Source organism: Lingula anatina, chromosome 2 (genome assembly GCF_051362555.1).
Source record: "Lingula anatina isolate TDL-2025a chromosome 2, LinAna3.0, whole genome shotgun sequence".
NCBI classification, from domain to species: domain Eukaryota; kingdom Metazoa; phylum Brachiopoda; class Lingulata; order Lingulida; family Lingulidae; genus Lingula; species Lingula anatina.
Genome location: NC_141768.1, coordinates 49,124,095 through 49,146,543, shown reverse-complemented (window position 1 = coordinate 49,146,543; position 22,449 = coordinate 49,124,095). Strand labels below are relative to the sequence as shown.

The 22,449-nt window shown below is 37.1% G+C and overlaps 2 protein-coding genes and 1 long non-coding RNA gene across 8 annotated transcripts; 2 read left to right on the top strand and 1 right to left on the bottom strand.

The window, feature by feature from the left end:
- Nucleotides 1–8: 8 nt before the first annotated feature.
- Nucleotides 9–15,855, top strand: LOC106181495 (symplekin). Of its 6 annotated transcripts, none has more exons than XM_087003152.1 (35): nucleotides 9–187; nucleotides 678–746; nucleotides 1,077–1,130; nucleotides 1,432–1,505; nucleotides 1,727–1,811; nucleotides 1,996–2,037; nucleotides 2,381–2,487; nucleotides 2,700–2,763; nucleotides 3,152–3,303; nucleotides 3,506–3,603; nucleotides 4,078–4,232; nucleotides 4,410–4,496; nucleotides 4,797–4,961; nucleotides 5,256–5,514; nucleotides 5,680–5,750; nucleotides 6,114–6,243; nucleotides 6,556–6,642; nucleotides 7,136–7,325; nucleotides 7,623–7,704; nucleotides 7,981–8,163; nucleotides 8,384–8,465; nucleotides 8,590–8,680; nucleotides 8,818–8,887; nucleotides 9,036–9,144; nucleotides 9,661–9,761; nucleotides 10,348–10,435; nucleotides 10,684–10,788; nucleotides 11,057–11,244; nucleotides 11,626–11,802; nucleotides 12,041–12,193; nucleotides 12,450–12,521; nucleotides 12,688–12,952; nucleotides 13,287–13,801; nucleotides 14,047–15,266; nucleotides 15,773–15,855. In XM_087003152.1, the coding sequence occupies exons 1-34, from the start codon at nucleotides 98–100 to the stop codon at nucleotides 14,203–14,205; spliced, it is 4,419 nt and encodes a 1,472-aa protein (XP_086859278.1). In that variant the 5' UTR covers nucleotides 9–97; the 3' UTR covers nucleotides 14,206–15,266; nucleotides 15,773–15,855. The 6 variants fall into 6 exon arrangements, with proteins under 6 accessions (XP_086859278.1, XP_086859279.1, XP_086859280.1 ...); XM_087003153.1 differs by lacking the exon at nucleotides 1,996–2,037 and adding an exon at nucleotides 10,064–10,097 and having other exon boundaries at nucleotides 1,727–1,853; nucleotides 9,661–9,727; XM_087003154.1 differs by lacking the exon at nucleotides 1,996–2,037 and adding an exon at nucleotides 10,016–10,049 and having other exon boundaries at nucleotides 1,727–1,853; nucleotides 9,661–9,727.
- Nucleotides 15,856–16,639: 784 nt separating this feature from the next.
- On the top strand, nucleotides 16,640–17,713 carry LOC147763797 (uncharacterized). The gene is made up of 2 exons (XR_015332671.1): nucleotides 16,640–17,036; nucleotides 17,446–17,713. It is a non-coding gene; the product is annotated as an uncharacterized LOC147763797 (long non-coding RNA).
- A 173-nt stretch (nucleotides 17,714–17,886) lies between these two features.
- Nucleotides 17,887–21,417, bottom strand: LOC106181504 (regucalcin). Its single transcript, XM_013565887.2, has 5 exons — nucleotides 21,077–21,417; nucleotides 20,513–20,692; nucleotides 20,125–20,349; nucleotides 19,808–19,954; nucleotides 17,887–19,070 (listed from the first exon to the last, which is right to left on the bottom strand). Exons 1-5 carry the CDS (start codon nucleotides 21,231–21,233, stop codon nucleotides 18,865–18,867), a joined length of 915 nt encoding a protein of 304 aa, XP_013421341.2. The 5' UTR covers nucleotides 21,234–21,417; the 3' UTR covers nucleotides 17,887–18,864.
- Nucleotides 21,418–22,449: the final 1,032 nt, after the last annotated feature.

The following is a 22,449-nucleotide window of genomic DNA, read 5'->3' as shown; positions in this document are numbered from 1 at the left end:
CCGTTTATCGGAACTAATCAGGTAAACAGCGGCCATTTGTGAAAGAAGTCATACTTGCCGGCTGCCCACGCTGCAGCTTTTGTTGTTGTAATAAAATATGGCTACAAATTTACGACGAAGTACAGCTGCACAATTCTTTGAAGATGAGGACACGGCTGTTGCTGAGACCATGTCAACTTATGACCGGGTAAAATGACATACTAATTATAAGTTATATATCTCAAGCATTTCTCATTGTTTGTTATTGATAATGAATGCCAAGTGTGGTTGACATTATGTATGTTCGTGTTGTAACAACAACAGTGTAAAATATTGCTGCAACGTCTTTGCAAAGGTCATATCTAATTATTTTGCTTGATCTCTCTCTCTCTCTCTCTCTCTCTCTCTCTCTCTCTCTCTCTCTCTCTCTCTCTCTCTCTCTCTCTCTCTCTCTCTCTCTCTCTCTCTCTCTCTCCCCTACATGGGATAGGTCTTTACATTGAACTTGTCTTTTCAAAAACTTGAGGTGATAGAATTTGCCAACCTGGTCACCGATGAATGTCTTTATACATGTACTTGTTTATACGTGTGATTTTGACATCATGTTGTCTCATTTTAATCTCTTTACTGATTGTATGAGAATCCGTCCATATTAATTTTTATTTTTATATTATATTTATACAATAATTACATTACAGGTGGTTGAACTGATTAACCAGGCCTCATTGCTACAAAAAGATGTACAAAGAATAGGCAACTTAAAACAGGTATGTATAAAGATGGGATGTTCTTTTTATTCAAGTAAAAACTGTTGGAAATTTAGAAATAAAAAATTTGGCTATAAAACATCTTTCTAACATATTTTTTATTCAGTGCCTTCACAATATTTTTGTTCAATTTCTTGTGGCAGCTCTGCCTTTTGTTGATTTAAAGAACAGATTATTTGCTAATTATAATACAAATGTTTTTCCTTATATACATTGTACATATATTAAATGTATGGGAAAATATACTGTTATAACATATTAAGTTAACGGGCTACTATCAGATTACAGAAAAGATAGGTATTGATGACACTCATTTTTTTGTCTTTCCAGGTACAAGAGTTGATCATCAATAAAGACCCAAATCTGCTGGATAATTTCTTAGATGTAAGTTCCCAACAGACTGGCATGATGAATGTATACATCTTCAGGTGCCAATGCTAAAGTTGTGGATACTCTAAATTATGAGGCACATTTTGTCTGTCATCTCCAGTTATACTTCATAATCTGATGAAATATAAATCTACATATTTTAATTATTTTGTCAAACCATATGCACTTAGTCTTTATGCCATGTTAAAAAACAGTAGTTAATAAAAGATATGTTTGTAGTGAAGGAAAATAATGTATAGTAGAATTGTTAATACATATATCGGGTGTGAACTGTGGTTTACCTTTTGTGTTCCAGGAGATGCTTGCATTTCAAACAGACAAGTCCTCCGATGTCCGCAGGTTCATCATTGGTTTTATGGAGGAAGCATGGTAAGGAGTGAGTTAACACAGAGAATATATTGTCAGGAAAAATAACTTATCACAGCAGTTACTACTCTCAAGACATTCAATCAAGATCTGAACCCCTCCTTTGTATGGTATTACTAGCCAGGGTAAAGATAGGAATAGACAGGACGTGAATCTTCTATTGAGGTGTAAAGCTGGGTGAAGTATTACAGAGATATTGATTGCACATTGAACTTGTCTTTCAGCAAGCGGGATCCAGAAATATTGTCCAAAATTGTCAGCAACTTGAATATCTTACTTCAAGATGACAACATCCAAGTTCAGAAGAAGGTTATACTGTCCATGATACAGCTGTATAAAGTGGCATTACAGGTAGGTTATACTGTCCATGATACAGCTGTATAAAGTGGCATTACAGGTAGGTTATACTGTCCATGATACAGCTGTATAAAGTGGCATTACAGGTAGGTTATACTGTCCATGATACAGCTGTATAAAGTGGCATTACAGGTAGGTTATACTTTCCATGATACAGCTGTATAAAGTGGCATTACAGGTAGGTTATACTGTCCATGATACAGCTATATAAAGTGGCATTACAGGTAGGTTATACTGTCCATGATACAGCTGTATAAAGTGGCATTACAGGTAGGTTATACTGTCCATGATACAGCTGTATAAAGTGGTATTACAGGTAGGTTATACTGTCCATGATACAACTGTATAAAGTGGCATTACAGGTAACTTCAATTTTTCAAACTTTTTGGGTATTGTATCATATGAAGAAGTGGTTATAATCACTTGGGACATAAAATGTAATTGAAGTATTTCAATAAGACTGTTGAGTGAGTGTATTTTGTCCTCATATCTGTCAATGGCCAGCATGTTATTTGTTTCAGTGGCTGTGTAAGTCTAAGATTATCACAGAGACCATGGACCAAACCTGGCAGTTTCTGGTCAGGATCAAAGACAGGATTGTGGATCTTATGGACTCAGAAAATGATGGGTAAAACATGACTCCAATTATTCTGAATAGTGTCTGTCTTATATGCTATTTACAGTTACATTTTTTAGCTTGCAACAAGAACAACAACACATTTGTAATATTTCTGCATTCCAAAATACAAAATACTTAAAGAGTTCTAAAAATCATTGCAAGTGTGACTGGCTGCATATTTACAAACTGGGACTTATTTCAGATATTATCTTTTGTTTCAGTATTCGCACCCATGCAATCAAGTTCATTGAAGCCTTGGTAGTCACTCTCTCTGCAAAGACAGAGGTAGGTGTGTGCGTGGGTGCGTGTGTGTTCTAATGTGAGAGTAGGCTTAACCTAGGCATTCACTCTGTATTGACAGAGGTACTGTAGGTGTATATATGGGTACGTTAAAGTTGAAATAGGTTAAGGTTGTTATATGTTGGGCTAGGCTATATTACTTAGTCCCTTGCTTGATATCTGTATATTTGTGTTGAGTCCATGTATATATGTCACACATTAAGCTTTCCTTAGTATTCAACAAAAGTTACCCTGGGTAAAAAGGAACCAGAAAGAAGCAAAATAAAAACCATTTATTTTCTGGCAGAACTCTAAAATGTCAAAGAAATCAGAAATTGACATTTTCTCAAAAGTGACATCTCCCTCAAAATAAGAACATTTCATTTTCTTCCAGGACTCTGAAATACCAAAGAAATCAGAGAGTGACATCTCTCTAGATCAAATAGATGAAAAACACAAGTATCTCAAGTTCAAGAAGTTGGAAGAAGAAGGCAACAAAGCTCTGGATGCCTTACTGGAATACCAAGCCTCGGCACACATCTCAAGGTAAAGAATTTATCAAGAAAGGCGGGGGAGGGGGGTGATTTTGGTTTTCTTTTACCTCTTAGCAGCATTTACATTCAACAAGTTAAAGATATAAGATCTTGGGTTGTTGAAAGTCAACAGTTACAGAATCATAAACAAACCTATTTTCATGTTTGCATTATATTATATGCACTATACCAGACAATTATTTCTATGACCTCAGTGTGAACTTAATGGCCTGTATGGGAAGTCTCACCTCCATTGCCAAACAGAGGCCACAGTTCATGTCCAGGGTGGTGCAGGCCTTTGAATCCTTACACGGTAAGCCAAGTCATCTTAGTTGTAGAACAGAATTGTTTCCAGCAAATGTTTGATTTAAAGAAAAGTTTTGTGAGCCTGAGGTTTGGTTGTCTCCTTTGGAAGAAATTGACTAGTGAAATTAACTTATACAAACTTATACTGAGTCTAGTTTTCTAGTAAACACTACTGTCTATTAATCTGGATAAACAATTTAATCTTTAGGTGTTACATCATTCAGTTTGCCTTACAAAAAACATAGAAATTGGCTCAAAATTCAAGATTGGGTTATGATAAAAGACTGCTGTATTTCAGTGAACCTCCCTCCTACTCTGGCAAAATCCCTGAGTTATAATAAAAGACTGCAATATTTCAGTGTACCTCCCTCCCACTCTGGCTAAGTCCCTGAGTTATAATAAAAGACTGCAATATTTCAGTGAACCTTCCTCCCACTCTGGCTAAGTCCCTGAGTTATAATAAAAGACTGCTGTATTTCAGTGAACCTCCCTCCCACTCTGGCTAAATCCCAGGTGAACAGTGTACGTAAGAACATGAAGATGCAGTTGTTGATCCTGCTGAAGCACCCTGGCTGTGTAGAATACCACCCTCAGGTCACCACACTACTCACTGACCTCGGGGCCACACAGATGGAGGTATTGATATGAAACTTGGGCTGTCGTAAATATAATAGTGAACCGTCTGCTCAGACTGTTCCTGGTATTAGTTCAGACACATTTGTTATGAAGAAGTTAAAGAAAATAATGCTAAAAGGGGCAACAATAAAATGGTTAAATGTCAGATATACATTTGATTTTTATTTTCTCAACCAGGTTGTAAAAGCCATGCCTAAAATTGATGAAAATAGAAAAAGAAAACTAGAAGCTGGTCAACAGCAGGCCAAAAAGGCAAAGATGGAGGTAGGAGGATTTCTTTTCATTGATACTGGGGAATTTTTGGAAAATCAATGGACCTATGATTTATTTCATTATTTTCAATGTTCAGCAATTTTTTTATTGGAGACTTTTCACCATTCTTTATGTTACTGCTGTTGTAATTGTTTTTTTTTTTTTTTTTGTGATATAATCAGTTAAATGTTTTTTTGTTTTTTTTTTCTATGATGTAAGTATTGCATCAAACTTAATGAATGAATGGTTCAATAAATAAAATATCCCTTTAAAAACCCTATGTTTTTCATTATTTCCCTCTCTTTTGCTTAGACTAAAATAGAAGATGATGATGTTGATGAGACACCATTTGTAACATTGGGTGGTGGGAAGCAGCAGACGACCACATCCCAGCAGTCGGCCATTGATGTCACGGCCGAGGAGCTGGTGCCGCGGCTGAATCCACACAACGTGGCAGATCTTGTACTTCTCAGCATGGTAAATAGTGGACTGACTGATACTAAGATAATATTCATAACCAATTATTCAATCGGTTTAGGTTGCTTGATTATCTCTTTTAAAAGCAGACTAGGTGAGTCTGACAGGCATAGTGTTCTCTGTTGTAAGACTCCTCTCCCTGAGGGCTGTTGGCTCTGTAGGTAGTATGCTATCTTGACGTATATTTTGGTAGTGTTTTTTTTTTTACTCCAGAGGACATGAAATGAGAGTCATTTGGGTCACTACAGTGTGGATGACCTGCTGTGTTCATCTTTTCTTGTTTCGCTCTTCCAGGTGATGTTACCAGACACCTTGCCTGCCTCTTTCCAAGCTACATACACCCCTATTGCTGCGGCAGGCACTCAGGCACAAATAAAGCACATGTCCAGACTCCTAGCTACTCAACTGGTGGCCGCGGGCTATGGACACGGCTTCACTGAGGCCAAGAAACTCCAGGAGAAAGACAAAGCCTCTAGTTCAGCTGCTGTTGACGTGGAGGAAGAGGACGAAGACCAAGCACCTTCACCAAAACACACTATACAGACACTTGTAGGTAAGACAGGCTGTGGGTAAACTTGTAAAGTCAGCCAACACATGTAAATCATTTTTTAAATGTTCATTTGAATTTATCAGTACTGTGACACTTTTCTTTATTGCTTCTTTATAGTATTGATACAGGTGAACCCAAATATATGTTAATACCATTTATATTTGCCAGGTGGATCTACTGCTGCAGGAGTCAAAGAAGACAAAGAGGCAACAAAGAGCATCTTCCTGCCACCTCTGCCGGTAAATCAAAGCTTTGTGTATTGTTCTGTGTGGAATTCAACAAACAACTTTCAAACAACTAAAAGGATTCATATATTACATTTTTAATATAGGTCATTATCACCAAAAACAAAATCATCCCTTAAAATTCTCAAGTATTTGTTAGCATATGTTGCCTACTTATGATTTCAGGCTGTTGCTCAAAAGAAAAACCCTGTAGTATTTGTTATGATTTGTTGTATACATATGATTTCAGGCTGTTGCTCCAAAGAAAGCTCCTGTAGTATTTGTTATGATTTGTTGTATACATATGATTTCAGGCTTTTGCTCCAAAGAAAGCTCCTGTAGTATTTGTTATGATTTGTTGTATACCAATGATTTCAGGCTGTTGCTCCAAAGAAAACTCCTGGTGGACTGAGACAGTTTAAGTTGGCCAGTGTCACCAAGCCTCTGAAACCAGAGCAGCTGGATGACATGGCCGCCAGCGCCATCACCAGAATTCTCAGAGCAGACAGTAAGAAACAGAAGATATTTCAGAAATTGGAATTATCTGCAACTCCATGCTTTATAGAATACTGAACTTCTTCTAATCCTGTAGTGTAATTGCATCATGACAGTGCTTATTTGATGCTCATTTGGAAATTACAGTGTTAAAATATAGTTGTTTAAAAGATGAAGATTTAAAAGTATATTTTAGCAATGTTAACTTATATACACATTCCATTCCAGAATAGGGATATATTTTGCTGTCTGGCTAGATGGAAATAACTGCATATGTTTAACCCTAAGTTGTGATATTACAACAAGTTTTTCCTTGTTTTCCCAGAGCAGTCTATGTCATCAGGCATCCTGCAGTCTAGGAACAAGTTGTTAGCAGGACTTGTGGCACAGTTTGGAGGAGAGCTGAAGACCAGTAAGTGCTGTGAGACATGTAGTAACTCTAACCTTAGTTTTCACAGTGTTCTGGTTATCTTGTAGAGGAGTGTTCTGAAAGGAATGGTTTGAACGCTGTACTTATTCTGATCACATTTGACTGTATTATGGCTGTTTAGTTAATTGTCTCACGGGATCTTAAATTAAAACAAAGTCTTGTGAAAACCTTATGGTTGGGCTATCCAATTCTTACATCGCTGCTAGACACTAGTCTCAGTCAAGTATCCACCTAAAGAGGCACCAAGCTAGTAAGAAGTTTTTGGCACAGACTGGTAACTTGGTCCATACAGACTCTGATGTCACTTAAGTGTTACTAGTTTCTTAAGATTTGAACACAAATCACTACTTGTTTGTCAGAATAAGATTGTTTCGGGTGATAGATAATGAAGACTTCTCATTTTATGTATTGTGGTTATTATTATTAAATGGTAGCTAACTTACATTATCCTATTCACAATTCTTTTTCTATTCAGTGCTGATAGACTATATATTTGAGGACCTACGTAACCGCTCTGACCTGGCGTTTGCGTGGCTGTACCAGGAGTATGCTAACTACCAGGGCTACACGGTGACCAGTGGAGAGAAGAAGAGTAGCCATGCCTATGATGAATGCTTGACCAGGCTATTGACTGGTCTTCTGAACAGACCAGATCAAAAAGAAGGGTAAGTTCTCTCCTAGTACTGAATAGACCCAACCAGAAAGAAGGATAAATACTCTCTTAGTACTGAATAGACCCAACCAGAAAGAAGGATAAATGCTCTCTTCCACAGCTCTTGGGGATCTTACATCACACAAACAAATGACTGTGACGTTTTTCCTCTGCTTTTTTTTTTCCACATGTGTTAATTGTGCATTGTGTGTTAAATGAGGTAAATGAAATAAGTAGCTTGGGCATCAGTGATTTGAAATATGTAAGTTTCTGAATAATTCAAGCGTGTGTTATTGATATTGTCCACCAGGTTATTCAGTAGACTCCTGCTAGAAGCCCCAAGTATTACAGACAATGCTGTACATGTACTGAAGAAGTATTGCCAGGATGAGGTAAGAGAGGCTCAAGGGTGGAATTTGTTCGTGGAAACAATATCAAAGCGTGATTTAATTGAAAATGATACCCCAGTTATTGATGGAGTACATATATATGCAGGGATATTTTGCAAAAAAAGTTTACCTCTCCAATTTGCTTAGACTAGCTTTTCTTTTTCGTCTTCTCTGTATGAACTTGCACATAAACTCTATAAGATCATGATGGAGTTTTTACTGTGTATAACAATGGTACAAAGACAGAAAATGTCACCCACTTTGTTATTCTGTTTCCAGTCCAGAGTGTACCTTGGGATGTCCACAGTGAGAGACCTGGTGCTACGGAGACCCAATCAGAAAATGAAGTTCCTCAACGCCCTGCTGGACTTTACCTCCCACGAGAAACCAGAAGTGAGGAACATCGCTACCAGGGTAACCAAGAAACTGTACGAGAGGCCTGACCTCAGGGAGCATATAGAGGTAACTGGCAGCCATTGAACTCTTTAGATACACTGACATCAGACATAACTAGACAAACACCCCCCTGGATTTTATTTAACCATACTATTTAATCCTGATCATTAAATTCATTAACACTTTTTTAGTCTTACTTCTCCATTTTTCTTGTTAGACAAATAATATTGTTCGGACCAATTATCTATAACTACCAGAATTATTTAGTAAATTTTCTGTATTTTAGCAACATGCTTTGACCCACCTGAGGTACTTAACACAGCCGCGACCACCTGCCAAATTATTTGGTCCAAACACTGGGAGGCCAGGTGAGACTAGTTTACAGTAGTAGTGGATTTGGGTTGGATATAAACTGCCTAGAAATTTTCAGAGTATTAAAGAAGTTGGTGTGATTCATTATATTTCTGACTGTTCATTTTGATTGTTTTCTAGAATATCAAGATGTCTGGACAGACGATAATGCCAAGTTATGTCTGTACCTATACCTGGGAATACTACCTGTCAATGATGCTCTCATTCATGAGTAAGTCCACATTTTCTTCATTAGTTATAATACTTTATATGTCTGTATTTACACAGCTGTTGTTTTACTGTATGTGATTATTTCTGTTAAAGATATCCACGTGTTTTGAAACTTAATTAATTTTTGGCTCTTTTCAGGCTAGCATTAGTGTACACAGCCACATCTCCAGACATCAAGAGGACCATCTTCCGTGTTCTAGAAACTCCAGTAAGTTTGATGTATTAGATATATAAACAATTATGCACAAAGTAATTAAAAAGTACATTTAATAAGTGAATACTTGTCACATTTATGTCATAGTCTCAAATAAAACAGTTACTTGGTATATATCACTGTGAGATATTTGTTGTTCCAGGTGAAAGCCATGGGTATGCAGTCCCCAGAGCTGTTATTGATGGTGGAGAACTGCCCTAAGGGAGCCGAGACCCTGGTCACCAGGATAATACACATTCTTACTGACAAAGGTAACAGTTCTATCACGTATATGACCCTGGTCACGAGGATAATACACATTCTTACTGGCAAAGGTATCATTTCTATTACATATATGACACTGGTCACCAGGATAATACACATTCTTACTTGCAAAGGTAACATTTCTATTACATATATGACACTGGTCACCAGGATAATACACATTCTTACTTGCAAAGGTAACATTTCTATTACATATTTGACACTGGTCACCAGGATAATACACATTCTTACTGACAAAGGTAACATTTCTATCACATATATGACCCTGGTCACCAGGATAATACACATTCTTACTGACAAAGGTAACATTTCTATTACATATATGACCCTGGTCACCAGGATAATACATATTCTTACTGACAAAGGTATCATTTCTATCACATATATGACCCTGGTCACCAGGATAATACATATTCTTACTTGCAAAGGTAACATTACATGATAGGTTAGTGTTCATTGACATTTATGTAGTTGTATTATGAAGTGTACTCTCACTGTTTCAGCTGCCCCATCACCAGAGCTGGTGGAGAGAGTACGAGATCTGTATCACAAGAGGGTATCTGATGTCAGGTTCTTGATCCCTGTCCTCAATGGACTGACCAAGGTAATATATGTCAGGTTCTTGATCCCTGTCCTCAATGGACTGACCAAGGTAATATATGTCAGGTTCTTGATCCCTGTCCTCAATGGACTGACCAAGGTAATATATGTCAGGTTCTTGATCCCTGTCCTCAATGGACTGACCAAGGTAATATATGTCAGGTTCTTGATCCCTGTCCTCAATGGACTGACCAAGGTAATATATGTCAGGTTCTTGATCCCTGTCCTCAATGGACTGACCAAGGTAATATATGTCAGGTTCTTGATCCCCGTCCTCAATGGACTGACCAAGGTAATATATGTCAGGTTCTTGATCCCCGTCCTCAATGGACTGACCAAGGTAATAATTATTAAAAGTTATGTCTTTTTAGATCCACTAAAAATAAAGTGCATACAAAAGTATGGATCAGCTTTGTACCAGCAGAAAGTGGAGCTAGTGCGTGGACAGATCAGTGGAGAGTGTGCTGTGACTAGCCTTGACCATTGTTCAAAGTAAAGTTATTATTTCCTCCCCATATACAATTATCATGTTTAACTTTGTGGACGGTCATTTGACCCATGTTAAACCTGCCTCCCTGTTGTTATTGCAGAAGGAAGTCCTGGGAGCACTCCCCAAGCTGATCAAGCTGAACCCAGTGGTAGTGAAGGAGGTGTTCAACAGGCTGCTAGGAGTGGGAAGTCAGTACTGTGTTTATAGTTTGAGTAGAAAAACTAAAATTTATGGGTTGACAACTGTTACATGCTAAAGAAACCACTGTGCTAATTATAATTGATGTAGTTTGACACTGACAGCTTGCATTGGGGAAAATGAAGGTAGAATTTTGTAGCCTATGTGAAATATTTTGTGTTGAACCCTTTATTTACAAATACACACAAATAACTAGTGTTTTTTATGTTTAAAAACAGTTTTTTCATGTCAATTGCAGTCTCAGCAGAAACAGACTACTCCAGTCCTCTAACCCCAGATGAACTTTTAATTTCTCTTCACAACATTGATCCTGACAAATGTGACATGAAGACAGTAATCAAAGGTAAGATACCAACACACTGGTATAACACTACATTACTATAACATTGGTGCATCTATTTATTGAATTATTTTGGCTGAAATGTCATTCCATTATATTCCAAGGTGATTAATTCCTTTATTGAAAATGACTCCAGGATACAGTGATTACTGTGAACTGAGGACTCGAGTTTACAGTTGAGACTATGTGTTGAGGACTCAAGTTTACAGTTGAGACTATGTGCTGAGAACTCGGGTTTCAAAATTGTGAATGACATGATCCTTTGTTTCAGCCACCAACCTGTGTTTTGCTGAGAAGTCCATCTACACTCAAGAAATCTTGGCTGTGGTGATGCAGAAGTTGATGGAGCAGAGTCCACTTCCCACATTACTGATGAGGACAGTGATCCAGTCCCTGACCATGTACCCCAAGCTGATAGGGTTCATCATGAATATACTGCAGAGGCTGATCACCAAACAGGTGGGTGGCACAATCTAGGACACTCTTCTTTACCTTTATAACTCTTCTAATCTTTTAAGCAAGCTTTTCCTTGAAAGATTTGTTTCCTTTCTACATCTACAGCAGTACTCTTCAAGTTTGAGCAGATGTGAATATTTCAGGTTTGGAAGCAGAGGAAAGTATAGGAAAGTTATATGTTTGATCATGTTGTGAAGTTTTCAGTTTTGGAAGTACTAGGTTTGGGAAGGTTTTATATTTAATCATGTTGTGAAAACTTTAGGTTTGGAAGCAGAGGAAGGTGTGAGAAGGTTTTATATTTAATCATGTTGTGAAAACTTTAGGTTTGGAAGCAGAGGAAGGTGTGAGACGGTTTTATATTTAATCATGTTGTGAATATTTTAGGTTTGGAAGCAGAGGAAGGTGTGGGAAGGTTTTGTGAAGTGTTGCCAGAGGACCAAGCCCCAATCCTTCCAGGTGTTACTCCAGCTCCCTGCCCCTCAGCTGAAGAATGCCTTTGAAGTCAGTCCGGACCTGAGAGAACCCCTCCTCCACCATGTACAGGCTCTAACACCTCATCAGGTATAAAACCTGAACCAGCACTCACTGGGACTGGCTATTATGTGTACACACATCTAGGAATGTAACCAAGTCTTTCCTTTGATAAACCCGTTTTCTGTGTTAGAATTTAAATATTAAATAAATCAACTTTTTATGGCTTGTCCTGACGTAAGTTTTATAAATTAAGTAATCTGTTTTAACCCAAAATTCAGTTACAATATCAACAGCCCTTTAAAACTGTAAACATTTCCTCCACCAGAGGGCACATATACCCAAGGCAATTTCGGCCATCTTGGAGCGGGACCCTCTGGAAGAGCAACGGGCAGCTGAGGCCAAAGCTAAGGCTGAACAGGAGAGGATAGACGCTGAGAGAAAAGAGGCGGAAGAAAGGGAAAAGGAGCGGCTTTTTAAAGTGAGATGAGTTGCCATTCTAAATAATAAAAAAGGTCCAATTGGAGTTTTTTTTAATGTATTATATAAATCACTTTGCATAAAAATAAAACATTATATTGTATTTACCACTTGATTTTGATTTCTTTTATAGAATAATTGTTAGTCTCAGTTCATTCCCTAATTTTTACTATCAATATATTAATTAATGAAAACAGTTTTTCGGACTGTATCTTTTACATTAAGTGCATTAGACATTTTCATTTGATTACTTTCAGCAAAAACTTGAAGAAGAAAGACAGAAGCAGATGAGAATACAGCAAGAAAAGGCACTTAAGGCAACATCAGAGGTTGGTTGAATATCAATCTAAAATTTATAAAACCTAATGGTTTGATAAATTTCATTCATTCTTTTCTTACCATTTTAAATGAAATAAACATCATCTAATGCTTATTTCTTTCTATTGAGTACATGCATCTTTGTGGTTGTTCCACCTAAGTTTGCTTTGATTTCAGGCCCAGCCTCCAGCCCCAGGGGAACCTGTGCCACAGCCCCAGGGTCAAGCCATCAGTGTCCTGGGGGGACAAGCCATTAGTGTTCTTGGACAGTCTTTCCATAGACCTCCACCTCCCAGTGTAAGGACCCAGAGTGCTCCCAGTGTTAAGACACAGCCTATACCCAGTGTAAAGACTCAGCCTTCCAGTGTAACAAAGACTGTCCCCCCAGTGACAGCTACTGCAACAGAAACCACAACACAGCACACAGTCTCTGCACCACCTGGTATGTTTATAGTTACTACATCTTATTTTGTTATAAACTTATAAGGCTTTTCAATACCTGGTCTTATTTTATATCTTCTCTAAGTCTTTTTTTTTCTTTTGAGTGAGAATTTGAATACATTTTTCATCTGTTATATTATCATTTATTTTAATGCTAGGAAAAAATTCAATAAGCCATGCATGCAGTTAAAACCAGTGTATAAGAAAATAGATATCTCACAAAATGTCTTTAAAGAAAGGTTCCCTTACTTCATAAAAGTAGATGCAGTTTTGAAAGAGAATGATAACCTGCATGTCAAGTTTTAACATGTAATATGATTTTATCTGTTCTTCAGCTTCAAACCCTTCAACAAGTCTAGTAAAATCTGAAGAAAAACAAGAACCTTCTAATGAAGGAATGGAAAAAGAAGAAAATGAAGGAAAAGAAAAACAAGAAAAGGAGAGGATGGAAAAAGAAAAATTAGCAAGACAAAAAATAGAAAAGGACAAAATTGAAAAAGAAATGAAAGAGGCTGAACAAAAGAGACTTGAAAAAGAAATGCAGGACCAAAAAGCAAGAGAACAATTAGAAAAAGAAAGACTACAAAAAGAAAAACAAGAAATGGAGAGAAAAGACAGAGAAGTGAAAGCTCAGTTGGAGAAGGAGAGACAGGAAAATGAAAAGAAAGCAATGGAATTACTGGAAAAGGAAAGGCAGCAGAAGGAAGAGGAAGAGAAGGCGAAATCAGTGAGGGAACAGTTAGATCAGAAGAGAGCAGACCAGGCAGAGAAGGGGGAAGCAGTTGTCAAGGAGACAGAGGAAGTGGTTGCCAAGGAGACAGAGGAGGACATGGAGACGGAGGATTCTCAGGTAGGTAGACTAACAGAACAGTTATAGCAAGGATCCTGACACTGTTGTATATCAAATATGCACTGTTTAATGTTTTATCTTCTCTTGTGATGTTGACAATGTCAATACATTTATATATCTAATACATCTCTTTATTAAATTGCTCCTGGTCCCGTTTGGTGAAGATGAGGCAGGGATTATAGTGTCATGCCTTGTTGTCATTTACAGAAGCTACATATGCTAAAGTATCTTATTTTCACCTTCAGGAGACTGAACCAGGGGAAGAAGGGGAGGCCAAAGATGATAAACCATCCCCAGTAGTGGGGCGAGGGAGAGGGAGGGGTAGAGGGGGGAAGAAGAAGACAGCAGCGGCTGCTCCCGTCAGGAAGAGCACACGGCAGAAGAAGACAAAAGCAGATGACTGAGCATTGATGAAGTTGTTGTTTACACGTCAACTAAATCTGAAAAGCTGATTAAAAAGAAATTTCTGTTCATTAAATATAGCAGAGTTGAAAAAAGATCGAGTTTCTCAGAAAGCTGCTTTTTTTTTTTTTTTTTTTTTTTTTTTTTTTTTTTTTTTTTTTTTGCTTAAGTGGCCATCGACCTTACTATGAATTCAAAAGGAAACCACTAAGAGTAGATGGCAATACATTTGAAATGTTTCCTAGATGATGAAAGTAATGTGGCTTTAATTACGTCATTAAAAAAATGACTGTAGAATATCTTTTTTTCTGAAATATTACAGAAGACAGAATGGCAATAATGGTCATATTCAGAAGAGCTAGTTTTCTGGTAATTAAGAAATTGAATTTTACCAGTGGGATACAGAGTGTAATATGAGATCTTAAAAAATATTACTAGTGGAATACATGCAGTGTGTATAATGTGTCGTAGTACAAGTGAAGATCCAACTTAAGTACTATTGTTGATTGTCAAAATGCTGTTGCTATGTGTATGTGTAGTTACTGATAATTATTGTTAAACACATGTACAGACAAACGTGTCAAAATAAACAGTTGAATAACCAAAAAATCAAAATGTTGACTCGTTATTCTTCCAGTGAATTAAAAAAATATTTGAATTGATGCCTTAACCATAACACAGTTCAAGCAACATCTGGCAAATTTAAAGAAGTATGAGAATTGATTAAATGAACGGATGTGGCTCGTTTGGTACAAACTAACATTGGATTTAATTTGAAACCTGACAATTATATATTATTATTGTTGAGTTTTTTTGTGCATTTTTATAAGAAAGATTAACAAAAATATTACATAAGAACAAAGGGTGCATTGCATAGTTTCTGTTTATAGTGACAAGTGATTCCCAGTAATTATACATCGTTATTATTTATGTGCCAAAGATTGAGGGCTGTTGTCTAGTTATTAAATGGAAACGAGGCTGTGCTTTGGAGAAGAGTACCCTGATACACGAGAATTCACGAGACCCGTTCATCACCAACAACAAGATTTCACTATGGCGGACGGTTTGTATTTTCTTTTCATTCATATCTGAACTACTTTGTAAAATTTGAGTAATTAAGCTTAGATATCTGATATACTTTTGATTTCAAATTACTACACCTGTTTAAAAGGTCATGTTTGCTGAACAATTGTGTTGTTAACTCTAAGTAGCTTTACACATGCTGCTTTGTCTCTGGAGTAGAAATCGAAATTTCATGTGGTTTGTGTCGACATTTCTTACGGATGTTATGCTGAACCTGTGAACCAGAGTGTACGACTCTAGTTCAGGATCGTTGCACTGTGTATTCCGACTCTACGAGTGAAGTAGAATTGTGTACACGAAGCTCCTCCCAGCTGGAAGTTTCGTGTCAAATGTCCATGTATTTGACTTGGGAATGAAAGACATCTCTGGCTCAAGTTAATTCAACCCGTTTACATTAAGGAACCTAATGGTAAAGGCAGAACGCGAACTAAAACAGATTACATTTGGTGTTTGAAAAAATGACCATGTGTTAATTTCTAACCGTAGATCCACAACAAGCTCCCTCTGTTGAGCCTGAGTTGACCACAGAAACACAGCAAGCTGACCATGGGCTGGCAGAAAATATCCAGGTAATGGTTCTTCACTGAAACCTTTATGCCAAGATTTGCATTTACATTTAATTGTAAGTGCCACAATCACCCAAAATAATTATGATTCTGTAGTTCTTTCTCTATTTATAAAATGAGATGGTATAAAATGATTGAGATTGAAGGTCTTTTATACTGGTAATTTCTCCCTTACAAGTGTCATAGAAATTTAATTAGTGCAAATATTAGAGTATGTTCACAAATAATTCTTCTGTGATAAATGAATAAGTTGTTGTTCATTGTCCCATAAAATAGTGGCAGAATATTTTTTTCCTTTAGTGCCGCACAAGATTTACTTCATTTTGTATAGCACGAAAATTCATGCGTTAGCACTCCTATAGACAAATCTGATATGCATTGGCTGTGTTAGCACAGCCAATACATATCAGAGTCATCAATAGGAGTGCAAACGCATGAATTTTCGTGCTACATTTTGTATTGCTGTGAGGTTTGTATATAAGTTGATTGAAAATCCCTTTATTTTAAGTAGAAAGAAAGATGTGCAGAATTAAGTATCTGAATATTAGTAAAAGTTATCTATCCAGGTAAATTGTGCATGATTGGTAGTCACCAAAGTTACTTATAATATTTAATTTGTTTTTCCTTGTCCAGAAAATAATCCAAAGTGAAAAAGAGAGTATGGAAGCCCCAGCCAAGAGGAGTAAAGTAGATCTCCAGTCTCTCCCTACCAGAGCTTATCTAGATCAGACTGTAGTCCCTATCTTACTACAGGGCATGTCTGTCTTAGGAAAAGAAAGGTAAGACATCTACTACACATACCTAAACCAGACTGTAGTCCCTATCTTAATACAGGGCATGTCTGTCTTAGGAAAAGAAAGGTAAGACATCTTCTACACATACCTAAACCAGACTGTAGTCCCTATCTTAATACAGGGCATGTCTGTCTTAGGAAAAGAAAGGTAAGACATCTTCTACACATACCTAAACCAGACTGTAGTCCCTATCTTAATACAGGGCATGTCTGTCTTAGGAAAAGAAAGGTAAGACATCTTCTACACATACCTAAACCAGACTGTAGTCCCTATCTTAATACAGGGCATGTCTGTCTTAGGAAAAGAAAGGTAAGACATCTTCTACACACACCTAAACCAGACTGTAGTCCCTATCTTAATACAGGGCATGTCTGTCTTAGGAAAAGAAAGGTAATGTCTATACAACTTCCTTCTTTCCTGACACTCACAATAACTATGTTACAATTTGGGAAAATGAAAAAGTCCATAATCCATGTTTAAGTGATGGTTTTATTCAAATTCTGCTATCGGATTCCTCATGAATTAAAACTGTGTCAAGATAATTGACAGGCTGTGAGGTTTGTCAAGAGGCGGTAAATTTTAGTATTCTGTGTGACAGTGATTCATGATATTGATCTGTTCAAATATGATCAAACAGTTATAACTTGTACTTAGATAAGTTTAACATAAAGTGGTTTATGTCCTCAACGTGTGTTTAATATCCTACAGTTTGAAGTTGTCTATTATAAGTATTGAGAAGTGAAGTATTGTCATAGCCCACACATATTTTATAAACACATGGTTTCATTTCTTCTTTCAGGCCTCCAAACCCAATAGAATACCTAGCAGCTTATCTCCTCAAGAATAAGGCTCAGTTTGAACAATAAGCAATAGACATGGACATTACATGGACATAGACTTGATGTTCTGAACATTGCTCTATTTCATTTGTTTCCCATCATAAAAATACCTTTGAAGGCTAATAAGAGTGAACAAACCATGTTGAGTTTTTATATATGTGTATATTTGAAATTAACATGGGAAAGTTAAATCAATACTTTATAATAAACACAATTCTTAAATATTAATATTGCTTTTCTGTTCCTTTATCGAAAATATAGTAATAGAAAAATAATGATGTTTCCCACAAACCGTATCCAAATGCCGATGACGATATTTAATCATCAATCCTCCACTCGCGACATCCGCGCCCCCCCTCCTTTGAAGAGAACGGCGACTTGAATAAACACAGCAGATAATATTGTGTTTCAAGTACTCTTTATTCCTCACATACGGGCTACAGTCTGGCACGCAGGCAGGGACAGTCGTGGCGATCTCTCTCTCGCTTTACTTTAGAGGCCCAGTTTTTATAGGGAATCGTACTGATTGCGTGCATTAAATCTATTAGTAAGCGGATATGTATCTGTGCAACATAAAAGGAACATCAATAAAAGTAAATACAGGGACTCCAATATTTGTTACAATTGACCTGAATGTGTATATATTCTCCGGGTTGGAAAGTTCCATAACGCTCGGACCTGGGACTGGTTTTAACGAAATTATCTCAGGTGTGATGCCTGTTTTATATTTTTGGTGGAAGAGATCAAAAGAGCCAAATGAAAATAATGAGGCCAAAGTACCTCTACAATTTTAGAATCGTCACCGAGTCTCCCTTTTCTGTCATCTCAAAAGGGGTGTACATTCATATCTTAATTTATTACTTTAAAGAGAGTTTTGTTTTAAATTTTGGCTTCTCTTTGGCTTGTGATTTTACTATAAAGACGGATAAATTGTATAACATTACCGTGTTATAATACGCATTTCGCAACCGTTTTATCTGAGTCACTAAAACCCCAGAGATGCGACACATTACTAATGTATACATTATTTACTGACAAAATTATTCTGCTGCCATTTTGTCAGATGATCGATTGAATTTGATACTTGTACCTTAGCACGTGGCGTTAATTAGGTGTTTTCTAATAGAAGATATACAAATTTTTACACATCCAATAATCATTAACTTGAAATTAATGTGGCACAAAATTTTTATGAAGTGTTGAATGGGGTTTTTATCATTTCGTCTTTCAAATAATTTCATATGTGCAGTGGCTAATTAAATCTTTATTGTTATTATCTCCATGGGTTGTATTATCGGTAACATAAGGAGAAAGTTTTTTCGTTTTCTACATTAAAGGTTTGTAAACAACCTCGATGACGTAGAACGCCAGTTGAGCTTTTATCCATCGAATTTGGACGCTGGGCATCCTTTCACCCCCAGCCCAGTGACCCTAAACACGGAGCCCGCGAGGGGAAACTTAACATCTTCCGCAGGATCTACACTCTTAGCAGAGGTGACGAACAACTCGTCAAAATTGGCACCGCCAAAACAACAAGAGGTGATTCTTTGTGAATCTGGAAACTTGATTTCCCGGAGCGGTTTTCCTGAAATGCAAATAATCCATATACATTTTATCCTTACTACTACTGTTACGAACGAGTCTACGTTTTTGGTAAATACAGACCCAGTATGGGTAGTTGGATAAGTTAAATATCATGAATCAAAATAAAATTGACTTTGTGTTAAGTTATGGATTCTTATATTGTCGTGTTGATCCGTAACAGACGTAAACTCGATGGCACTCTATTAAAGGTACATACGAACCGAGCATCGATGGAGCGTGGATTCCCAGTAACACATGTAAACCACTTCTACTAGTTTCTTATACGACTTTAAATAAATTCGACATGCCAAGGGATAAACTGAATAGATCACTCGATCAGTCATAAAAGAGCTTCAGACTGCTCCTTTCTTTAAACTTTTGGTCGGAAATTTAACCTACTTTCGTGACCTACTTTTCTGTCCCATTGACATACAATGTACAGCATAAAATGCTTGCAGAAAAATCCGTTCAAACATCATTTTCGGGTAAAATTAAACAATGCCTTTTGGTAATTCTCTTAGTTATACTACTTGAAACTATATGCTGGCATTTGGTTGGTTTTGTGACAAAAAAATTGACTTTGTATGCATCTTTAATTATATCAGTCATATAGACGGATATAATGGTATATAAGAAATTATCTCATAACTGATATCTAGGTCACTTATCACGTCTATCCTATTTATTTAACGTGCCATTTCGCTGTTTAAATATTCTGTTATGTTGCTGTATGTATACCTGTCTCGGGATCAAATCTGATCACTTTACTAGCCCCATAACATGCCACCCAGAGCTTGCCTTCCGTGTCCATACACATCCCGTCAGGATATCCCAGGGAAGACAGCGTGCTCTCGTCTCCATAATCTATAGCCACTTTACGGTTTGCTGAAGGACACAGCGACATGTGATTGAGACGGATAAAAGGGATACATTTTGACATCTTTGTGCTCTTTTCGTCTTTCAAAAATACACGTGATATTGTGATGACAAAAACAACAACTACATTTACAAAACTTTTTTGCTTTAGTTCTATTTTTGCCTCAGTTAAATCTCACCTAAAGTGCCTTTGTTTATGTCAAAGTCAAAGGCGTACACCTTCCTTGGGATAGAATCAATGTAGTACATCACGGAATTATCCTTGGTCCACGCCATGCCGTTAGAACAGGTGATTTTGTCCAGTTGTTGTTTAATCACCCCATCAACGCTGTAAGAATAGAACGCCCCTTTCTCAAATTTGATATCCTCCGGCTGGGATGGGTACGATTCACGAGACATGGTACCTAGAAATTGGAATATATTTTAATTATAAAACGCCGTCTTTTGTCAGCAATTTGCTAATATTTGGCGATGTATAACTGATTGCTTTAACTGAGAAATTTCTGTATCTTTTAAAGCATATATAATCATAATTATTACATCCAAAAAAGTTTTTAAAATACTTACCGGCCCAAAGCCTTCCCGAGGCATCGCACTTGGCGTCGTTAAACCTCGTATTTTGTCCGTGTTGGACCTCGGCCAGTTCAGTGACTTCTTTCGTGTCCCAGTTTAGGCGGGCAATTTTATTCTCCAGACCGATGATCAAATCGCCCTTAGTGGAAGGAATCACAAACCCCGTATAGCCACCTGATGTGAAAAATAAATGTCCCAGGCATATGATTCTATTAAGATTATTTTTGTTGTTTTGAAAACCAAATAACCGTTTGTTTGGTCCTTCAACATTCATTTTTGGGTTTGGGTTTGGGGAACTCGATAGAATATTACCGTTTCAAGTAGGCCTATCGGAAATTAATAGATACCCTAATATAATTTGATAATTAGGATAAAGGAAATTCCATATAGCCTATAATCTATGAAAAAGATTTCATGTAACCATCCTTTCGTGACTTTCGTCTTCCCCTAAGAGCTTGTTTGGAGAAGATCATCTGATTTGGCCCATCTTTCTGAATATGTTACGTACGTGGAACGTCGGGAATTTCGTTCAGACTTTAAGGAAGTTTACCGACTCACCAACATTAACGGAGCTGTTCTGTTGTGTTCCAGCGTCCCAGCGGTGGACAGTACTCCCCCCAATGTCCACGTGGTACAGACAGTTAGTCGTCTCATCCCAGTGTGGTCCCTCTCCAGTGAAACCCGCAACATTCTCCAACAGAACGCTCACTGACATCTTCCTGCACGGTCGGTTTAATATTTAGATTCTTTAAAATATCAGTCAATTCAGCTTGCAGTCTTGCTCAATTTGTGCAGCAAGTGCTCGGTATACCAGCAGACCCAGATTACTTCACTGTGGTATCATGCATACTAAACTTGTCATATCGACGCTACTTGCATATGTCGTTGAAAGGTCGTTTTGTACATTGTTACGGTGGCCCGTAGGAACCCTACGCGTCACTTAGGCGATTTGAAGCATTTCTTTTGTTTTTGAGTTGAGAGGAAACAGGCACTTGTCTTGGGATGAAGCTATTTATCTGAAATTAATGGATAGTATAAAAATATCTGAAAACCAGGGTCGGTCGCGCTAAACTTACAAATTTTGTCTGGCACTATGAAAATACACCTCGTCACGTGAGTGCGTTTAATGTAATAAGATAAAATATACAGATCGAGTGAGTGGTCGTCTGTCTTCCTTTATTATTAAAATTATCCACAGACTCAGTTAAAATGCATTTAAAGATTAAGTAATCTTTGCCAAAAATGCCTACCAAATGCCTGAAATGCCACCATAGATTCAAATAGTATAACTAAGAGACGTGCAAAAGGATATCGTTTCATATTACCCGAAAAATGATATTTGAACGGATATTTTCTGCTTACTTTCTGTGCTAGCGTTGTATATAACCGGAGCGTATCAGTAGGTCAGATTAGTTGGTCATTTTACAAAGAAAATTTTGTAGAAGTTGCAGTTTCAAAGCTCTTTATGGCCGACCGAGTGATTAATTCGATCGGTTAATTCCTTGGAATATCGACTTTATTTGAGTCGTATGAGCAACTTGAAAAGTGGTTTATATGCGTTACTGGGAATACACGCTCGATTCAAATGTATCTTTAAAAGTGAGGGTATAATGATGAAATGCGGAACAATGAATAAAGACCTTACATTACAGTTATGTGGGTAAGTCATGTATGAACAGGAATAAACAAAAGGTTGAGTGTCTGTGGGAAAATGTAGCTTTTGTTCGCCAGTTCTGTAAAAAGTTAAATAGACGGTTTATATATATATATAAAATCAATACATAAAATATAAAATCAAGACTGTGGTGTCTGCCTGGTGATATACATAGGCCTATATATATTATTTAGAGCGAAATCATCCATGATTTATTACATACCGTCTCTTTCTGTCTCGTGAAATCGGGCCTACATATAGGCCTAAATGTATGGGT

Excerpts from the sequence above, each read along its gene's own strand:
- LOC106181495 (XM_087003152.1), top strand. The coding sequence starts at position 98 with ATGGCTACAAATTTACGACGAAGTACAGCTGCACAATTCTTTGAAGAT. Across the intron at positions 1,131-1,431 it reads TGCTGGATAATTTCTTAGAT|GAGATGCTTGCATTTCAAAC; the intron begins GTAAGTTCCCAA and ends TTTGTGTTCCAG. Across the intron at positions 9,145-9,660 it reads ACACATTCTTACTGACAAAG|CTGCCCCATCACCAGAGCTG; the intron begins GTAACAGTTCTA and ends TCACTGTTTCAG.
- LOC106181504 (XM_013565887.2), bottom strand. The coding sequence starts at position 21,233 with ATGTCAGTGAGCGTTCTGTTGGAGAATGTTGCGGGTTTCACTGGAGAG. Across the intron at positions 20,693-21,076 it reads GAACAGCTCCGTTAATGTTG|GTGGCTATACGGGGTTTGTG; the intron begins GTGAGTCGGTAA and ends TTTTCACATCAG. Across the intron at positions 19,071-19,807 it reads CAGATTTGATCCCGAGACAG|GAAAACCGCTCCGGGAAATC; the intron begins GTATACATACAG and ends TTTGCATTTCAG.